The following is a 9,017-nucleotide window of genomic DNA, read 5'->3' on the forward strand; positions in this document are numbered from 1 at the left end:
AATAATCACAAATGAGATTTTTGAACAACCGAAACATGTATCAGTAAACAATTATTATGTCTGAAAGTATAGAAAAATAATCCACAAAAAGACTAACAATTTATATATAACGACAATGGTTAAATACAAGTTACCATTACATATGAGTACATAATGCATAGTTGGCGCTTTATACATCAGGACCAACGACGATATTAATGATCGATTGTATTGTTAATCATCGATACTAAAATTCAATCAAACTTGTTATAAGTGTGTGTGTGTGACCAGTGACACAGCACGCGACATAAGTTATTCAAAAAGATGGCAGCCTCCACAACAGAGGATTACGATGTTTGTTTAGATGACTACAAATACATTTTTAATCCTAGTTTATTGAAGTAGGATGGCAATTTTATAATTATATTTTTTAGATACTTATATACCTAGCTAGAGCTATTCTAGCTACTAGCCAGTTGGGTATAGCCAGGGCGTCCGAGCTACAGCTAGAATTTAGGCCAGACTTAGTCCATGCATGGTGCCCCACCAAGGACAAATGTTTTTTTCATGTTCATGTATGAAACGCTAACATCCATTGCAAAAAATTCACTTTTGTATGTTGTTAAATATTTATTGAAATTTTGTTCCACTCCACAATCCATAAAATAAATTTGCAATGATGCCGGTGTCTGGTAATCAATGCAAAATGCGGTCTCAATAATTGTTATCCAACAAGTTGTCTTCTGTAGTGACGTATGTCTACTACTACTACTACTTTTCCAAAATATTAATAATAAATAATTTTTTTTTTTCAAGAGGAAAAGTTGCATTTATAACTGGTGGTGGATCTGGTATATGTTTCACAATTGCTGAAATTTTAATGAGGTAAGACTAGATAAGGTTCATTTAAAATTTATATTTATTTAACTTACTTTATTTCCCGAAGGAACAACTTTACTGCTGACTTCCTCTTAAAAGCAATACAAAATTATACAAAAGACATTCAAACATCAAACTACAATTCAAATTCACATACAGATTTTTAAAAATATTAAATTCTAAATAGCAAACAGACGGTCAGTTTGCTTTTTGAACATAATATCCAATGCAGGTGCTCATTTCTATGAGAAGTGTACTGTTATATTAAATTCTCTTGTTTTTTTCTAGACACAAGTGTGACACTGTTATATTAAGCAGAAAATTAGAGAGAGTCAATAAGGTATAAAACAAAGTTATTCCTAGGATTCTGCAGTAGTTAAAATTATTACGGTATATAAATATCACTGTACTACATGTTTAATAATAATATGGTTAATATTATTATTATGACTAATTATGATTGATTGAATAAATGTTTTCAAGATTTTTCAAAGTTCAAAGTGTGCTTCTTACTGTTAGAGTAAAATGTGTTTGCTTGCTCAATCCCAATATCAGATTTTTTAAGAGGTCATAATCAATTTCATTTTTACAATTATTTTAGTCATCTCGGAGGCTTGAAGAAGCCACTGGACAGAGATGTCTTCCACTTCAATTGGATGTCAGAAAGGTAACTAAGCTCTATGTAAGGTTTCCAGATTCATTCAATAAGATTTTTTTTTCCAAAAATATACATCGCTGTTTTATTCTTTTCAGCCACAAGATGTACTGACTGCTGTAGACAAGGCTCTTTCTCATTTTGGTAGAATAGACATTGTAGTCAATGGTAAGCAAAGGATTTTGACCGAAAAACTAAGAAATTAAATGACTATGAGCACGGTGTCAATAAAACTTTTTAAAGTCTCCATAGCCTACTGTTCAAGTGACCAGTATTAGGGACGGATTCAGCATTATTGATTAGGGGGGCTAAATATTTCATAAATGATAAAAACAAACTAGTCATTACTTTTTATTTCAGGGGCTGCTGGCAATTTTCTATGCCCTGCTGAGAGTATGTCATTCAACGCCTTCAAAACTGTCATAGAGATTGATACAATTGGAACCTTTAATATCTCAAAAGCTGTTTATGACAAATATATGAAGGTATGTGAATTTATTATTTAAATTTACAGAACGTATGCATAGTTAGCACACCAGTTTTTATTTGTGATGTCAAAAATAGCCTCAATCCAAATCTCATAACCATCTGATTAAATTCATTTGACTAGATATGCAATATATGTATGTAACTCTTCCCTCCCCTCCCCCTCCCCCTTTTCAACTTGTCAAAGATAACTTCAGGGCCATAGCCATCAGTACGGTTGGTAAGGTTTCAACCTGACCACTTTTTGACAGAGGCCTTTGACAACCCAGTGGCTTGAACAGAGATTGTTCACGTTTCTTGCGAAAACCGCACCACTTTATTTCTTGTGGCTACATCACTGTAACTAGAATAATCTGTTTACAACTACAGTTTCACTAATTTTATGCAATGTTTTTTTTATGTCACATTATGTTGTAATAAATGTAACATTAAAGTATATTTTATTTATTTGAATTTAGAACTATAACAGCTACTACTACTTTGTGCAATTTTTTTTTATGTCTTTATATTTTATTATAACAACTCAAATTTTATGTACAGTATACCCAGTTGTTATAAACCTGACAATAAAGTTATCTTATCTTATTGACCTCATATATTAAATTTTATCATGCAGCATCATGGTGGTGTGATTATTAACATATCAGCAACATTGGCGTACAGAGGTCAAATGTTACAAGCACATGCTGGACCAGCCAAGGCAGCAATTGGTATTATTTTATTGTCATTTGCATTCTACTGTAGTAAAGTTAAAGATCCATTCCCTACAATTTTTGATGTTTTGTAAAAATAATGTATATATTACATTAAACCAGTTCATTCCTTGTCTTAAATGTACGTTTTATGGTAAATTATGATAAAAAGAGAGAAACAATGCACTACCTAAGTAGCTCACAGTGAAAAACGAAAATATAAATCTGCACGCAATGTTGGGATTTATAGCAGGCCACTAAAGTTATTAAAATCAACTTATTTTTCACAATTTTAACCTTTTAAAGATGAAAAAAGTTGCAATTGGACCATTTTTAATTAAATGTAGATTGTGACCTTAAATTAGATCTAAAAAACGTAGGGAATATAGTTTTTCTGTAAAGTGTATGTGAAAAGTAGAGCAACCTACCCGATAATATTCTTTGACAAAGATTTAGTGTGTTTTTATTTTGTGAAAATTTACAGATGCATTGACCAAACATTTGGCCGTTGAGTGGGGACATCAGGGCATCCGTGTGGTCTCCCTTTCACCTGGTCCAATAGAAAAAACAGAGGGCATAAGAAGACTTGGTAAATTTTGATTCTATATAATAATTTTTATTTGAATACGATGTATAAAAACATAGAAACTTGTTCCTCAATAAAAAAATGTATTTATTATACATCCTACTATATACAGTATTATACATAGTATAAAACTAAGACCAAAAAAGGACAGGAAAGTCATGATTCAACTTTTCGATCTATTTAAACATAATCAGTTTATTGTATTTCCTAATACAGTATTTATTTGCTATTTCCTTTAGGTGGAGAACTCGAAGAGGCTAGGGTAACGTCAATTCCTTTACAGCGATTCGGTACCAAAAAAGAAATTGCAGAGGGAGTGGTCTACCTAGCTAGCCCAGCAGCAAACTTTGTAACAGGTACCGTGTTGGTTATCGACGGTGGGTCGTGGCTTACAGGAACCAATGACTTCAGTTTGGCTAAACCTTTGCTAGAGCTGATGTCAAAGATGTAAATGGATGCAAGATGGAAATGAATGTTTGTGATCTAATTATTCAGTAGAATAATTTTGAAATAACCTGGAAATGTGATTATTGTTCTAATTAAAGACCACTGATATTGTTCATGATCATTGTAACAACAGTTCTTTCTATATTCAACTACTATTCCAACTGTAGGAACCTACACTTTTTGGAAATTGCACATCATAAATGTACCTGTACCGTTGATCAAAACTCAAAATATTTGTATGAAGAAAATATATTTTATTAATGTAAATATAAATTATTGTACGAATAAACAATAATACAGTAATTATAGTTTATAGCTGTTGGTATTATTTCATGTGAAATCCATTTTGTTTTAATTCCCCTAATCTTAAGCTAATATATCGTGAGCATGCTTCTTGATCCATTGTACGAATTCATGCTATGCATTACCACTGAACCCATTTTCCATGATATTTTTCTCCGGGCACCGGACAAAATCTGGTTGCGATGTGAAAGCACCTTTAACATGAATTGAGTTGGTCTTCAAACTTAAGCATAAAATGTACAGTATATGCATTTGTTCATTCACCTGCATTCAAATTACACACAAATAAAATACAAAATAAAAATAATTGACCAGCGGCTGATTGGCCCTCTTGAACAATTATTGCCATGGCCTTTAGTGTTCATCTAAAAGACTCCCATCAACTGTAAGTTAGCAAGATCAACCCCACCCTAATGGGTGTTGCATTTATCCCTTCCATAGCTTGCACCAAGTATATTTGAGTTCTCAATGTTTAATGTTGCATATCTACTGGTAAGCTTTGTTTTTGTGGACTAGCTGTTGCCTTTTGGGATACATCCATTTTGTTGCTATGAGACAATATTAAGTGAAGTAATCTGAAAAATAAATAATTAATTTTTATTCAATTTGAAGAAATAAAAGCATGATTTTATACAGGTATACTTTGATCCCAAAAAAATTTATTTAATTTAATTTTTAAAAACTCACTTGTTATTGGGAAGTCCTTTACATATATCCACCATATTTCCTGAAAATAATAATATATTTGAGTAATTTAAACAAAGAACATTGAAAACAATCAAAATTAGTTCAGAGATCGGGTGGCGAAAATAAATATAAAATCATTTAAATCTATCCTCAGCCAGGGGCAAATTGGCAAAAAACTTCCTACTTTCTAGGAGATAATCTATACAACTCTTGTAACATGACCGATTGTCCATAGTGCTGATTTTGACATTTTTTCCCTCTCCAGTGGGTTTTTCAGAGATATAACTCAAAAACCATGTATTGGTACTTAGAAATAATAAAATATATTACCTCTTGAACAGTGGGTTGTTCCAGTTGCCAGAGCAACCTGTACTACTTGGCTGAACCTATCCAATGAAGTCTGCACTTCTTCCGCTTGTGGCATAATGCTGCCCTCTATAATAACCCTGTTAAACGATTCAACAATTCTTCTCAGATTTTCTGCTGTCAGTAAGCTCATCAGAACATCCAATAGTTCTTTTGGCACACGATGCTGTGGCTGGCCCTTCTTCAACAACTGAGCTTGCAAAAGAGTTTGTAGAATACCAAACAATAGTCTTGAATATATTTGTGTTTCATCTTCAGATTCTGAACCTTTGCTTTTAAGTCTTTGTAAAGGGCCAACAACGCAGCAGTTGACAAGCCCTGGTAACGCAGAAAGGTGCATGAACGTAGGTTTGGTCATGTAACCTCCCCGGTCACGAAACGAAGGAACACGTGGCAGAGGCGACTGGATTGATACAATGCAAATTGAATAATCTTGATTTAACCATTTTGTAAATAATTCAAGTAAATTGCCAGGTAATGCAGCTACAGTTGATCGAGGACCTAAAATTAAAACAAAGAAATATTTCAATCATATTGGATTGCTTTCACTCTCTCCTGTTCACTCCAATCATTATAATTAATGTAAATAATTCAAGTAAATTGCCAGGTAATGCAGCTACAGTTGATCGAGGACCTAAACTTAAAACAAAGAAATATTTCAATCATATTGGATTGCTTTCACTCTCTCCAGTTCACTCCAATCATTATAATTAATGTAAATAATTCAAGTAAATTGCCAGGTAATGCAGCTACAGTTGATCGAGGACCTAAAATTAAAACAAAGAAATATTTCAATCATAATGGAATGCTTTCACTCTCTCCGGTTCACTCCAATCATTATGATTGCATTTGGATTCCTTGTTGAGTTGTCTGATAAATGGGTGTTCAAGTTTTGATGTTCATAAAAGAAGAAAATGAATAATTACAGGCCTACTACAAAAGATTTGATTCTACTATCCAATATTTTTAACAATTCTCTCTTATTACCATTATGTTATTATTATATTAACAAAAAATACATAATGGTCTGCTGCAATAGGAACCCAGAAAACAATCAATACATAAGAGGTTGTAAAATGAATATTCTAAAAATTAATTACCTTGGGTTTCATAAAAGAGTTTGATGGCAGACGTCATAAATTGACATGAGAACTGACGACATACAAGAGTTGTGTCTTCTAAAGAACTCAATGATTCTGGCACAAGGACACAGAAGTCTTTTACCAAGGACGAAACTAATGTTAGGCTGTTGGTTGAACAGTCCTATAAAAAGGAGAAAAAAGAAACCAATTTAAACCAATTACACTATTTAATACAGTAATTGGTGTTAGAATATGTATGTGTACTGTATAGTATTGAAATTGTTTGTAACTACTGTTAAGTAGGTTTGCGTCAGGGTCAGTGGCATAACGGCCATGAGGGCTCACTGGCTAAACCCAGGGGCCCGGGAGCTTATGGGGGCCTCTGAGCAGTGCCCAGAGGAAAAACAGGCATTAAATATGGGGCCCCAGTGCTCTGCGTTACGCCACTGATCAGGGTGAGTTATTGGTATTCTCCATTTACTTAGTATGAAGTACAGAATTGTGTCAGAGTAGGGCAAAACATCTGACCAATATGTGCATAGTGTCATTCAAGTAGTTCAATGAATTTGTACACAATGTTGTTATATCAATGCTCACTTGGTTACAGAGCCAGATAGCAGTGTTGTTAAGCACTGACACACACTTCACAGAGATTGCCATTGAGACGAGTTGGCAGAGCATCCTGAACCGATGGGCCTCGCATATGACGTCTCGACTGCAGCCAAACAATGCATCAAACACTGAATACATTATAGGGGCACTCTTCCCCGTGCTGAAAAACTGGCACAGCAGCTCTATGATCTGTAAACTATCCAATGATGTTAATTTCTGTAACAAATAAAAAACAAATAATAGAGAATATTAATGAAAATAAAACTAGGTTAATTTGTAAATCATTTATCTTAACGTGTATGTGTTTGTTATTGTCTACATTTTGCTGTTGAGTACTTGATCTTGATAAGAAAGAAGAAGTATGACTTTTGTTTCTATTATAATAACGGCATTGTGAATGGAAAAAGAAAAGTAACAAGAGATAATATAAATAATTTAAATGAGTTACCTTTGGTACAAAACCATCGAGTGGCTGATAGAAGACAAACAAATCAAGCAGCTGGCTTACAATATCTCTATTTGGAAATTTTCCTAGCGGAAAGTTCTGGCACTGAATGAAATATTCGGCCATCCAGTCGAGAAGAGATCTTGTGGCTAAAGGGAATTCTTTTTGATGGAGTGCTCGGCAAATCTCTGGCAAACGTGTCGGAAGATCTGAATACCAAAGAAATACAGGGCCTATAGAAAAAACAAAAAACACAAATATGAATTAGGCCTATAGTGATGACATAAAAAAGTACATATTTTATTGTTTATGCGCAAGATCAACGATTTTTGCAAATCATCAACACTTACTATTGGTATAGGCTATATAGGTCGACAACATCGTACAGATCACCGTACAGATGGCCAGTGAGGCTTTTAGGCCTGTAGTCAGCCAACCAAGAACCCACCACACACATCACCACAAACAGCACATGCATGCCATTTCCCTTGCTGCTACTTTCTCATAACTAGGCCTAGCCTAGGTAGAGGCCTACTTTATCAGTATTCTAGGTCTGGCTATGTTTTATCTACCTGCGCGCATGAATATGATTAATTAAAATATCAGCATTACTTACTGTTTCCTCCTTGATCCATATATGATGCCATTATTTATTATTTCACATTTAAAACTAGGCCTAGCAAAACACAATCCGCCATTTATCGACGATGGATGGAACACTTAGATTAGACGTTGAGGGGGTGTCATCATATATATTTTTTTAGTCGACTCTTCTCTACAGCTCACTATGTCGGTCGGTTGGTCGGTCGGTTGGTCGGTAAGCACTAACGCACTAACTCAAATTGGCGCACGGTACGCGACGGCAGCCATGTAAATGGCATTGTTTACCTATCAGTTACTAACAAGTAGGTGAAAATCAGGTCACAAAAGACCGCTTTTCTTTCACCCTAAACCGCCCGTATAACATATATTTTGAATCAGCGTCCTAAATGGTATATAAAACAATGGTCCGACAAATTTCCGAGCCGGATGACACCCATCTTAATTTCCTCCTCTACTTGTTAAAATTTCATATTTTAATGTTGCAAAGTTTGTCGTTTACATTTAGACCACAGTTATTCCCAACTCACATTCTTTTAGAAACGTTGGCCGGACGCGGGGCCGGAGTTCATGCTAACTGTTCACGTTTGAAACGTTGAAAGAAGACGTTTTTCATTTTTTTTAAATAAATAACGTTAAACGTTACGTTACAAAAACGTCAGATTGTTCTTAACCTTACGGGAGATGTAAACTTTTTGTCCCCGGCCTGTTCTTATTTTTCTACAAACAAAAACACACCAAAAATAGACAGGCTAAGGGGTCAATAAAAATAGGAGTAGAATGAAACACCGTATTGATATGATTTGTTGAATGTTTTATGAGCTCGTTATGTAAATCTATTGGGGACGATCTTTTGACCCTGACATTTCTCACCCTAGCAACGTTGACGGTTCACTAAGTACGACACATATCGTGTAACTAAATCAACATTGATACACCACACAATAGAAGGGATTACAGTTTGAAAGGTGTTTCTGAGTTTACATTGTCTTGCTTTCTACCTATAAAACAACACAAGGTCATCAGCGTATCTCTGTCTTCGTAGTCTACAAATTAATATGGAATTATTTTAGAAAAATTAATAAGGAATGGAATCTTTAAGTCGGACGTTGCCACCATTATCAAGAAATGTATCGACGTCACATAATAGAGAGTTAACTCAAACCGGTATGGTGCGTCGTTCGGTAACGGTTACCAT

The 9,017-nt window shown here is 34.4% G+C and overlaps 2 protein-coding genes across 2 annotated transcripts; one reads left to right on the plus strand and one right to left on the minus strand.

Moving 5' to 3' along the window:
• Positions 1–238: 238 nt before the first annotated feature.
• On the plus strand, positions 239–4,032 carry LOC144839754 (peroxisomal 2,4-dienoyl-CoA reductase [(3E)-enoyl-CoA-producing]-like). Its single transcript, XM_078695227.1, has 9 exons — positions 239–380; positions 796–864; positions 1,147–1,198; positions 1,460–1,525; positions 1,612–1,681; positions 1,874–1,998; positions 2,616–2,709; positions 3,176–3,280; positions 3,517–4,032. The coding sequence occupies exons 1-9, from the start codon at positions 304–306 to the stop codon at positions 3,726–3,728; spliced, it is 870 nt and encodes a 289-aa protein (XP_078551353.1). The 5' UTR covers positions 239–303; the 3' UTR covers positions 3,729–4,032.
• LOC144839749 (integrator complex subunit 15-like) lies at positions 3,964–7,967 on the minus strand. The gene is made up of 7 exons (XM_078695223.1): positions 7,836–7,967; positions 7,223–7,452; positions 6,760–6,990; positions 6,181–6,343; positions 5,045–5,581; positions 4,715–4,754; positions 3,964–4,602 (listed from the first exon to the last, which is right to left on the minus strand). The coding sequence occupies exons 1-7, from the start codon at positions 7,864–7,866 to the stop codon at positions 4,500–4,502; spliced, it is 1,335 nt and encodes a 444-aa protein (XP_078551349.1). The 5' UTR covers positions 7,867–7,967; the 3' UTR covers positions 3,964–4,499.
• Positions 7,968–9,017: the final 1,050 nt, after the last annotated feature.

This window comes from Antedon bifida, chromosome 4, assembly GCF_963402885.1.
Source record: "Antedon bifida chromosome 4, ecAntBifi1.1, whole genome shotgun sequence".
NCBI lineage: Eukaryota > Metazoa > Echinodermata > Crinoidea > Comatulida > Antedonidae > Antedon > Antedon bifida.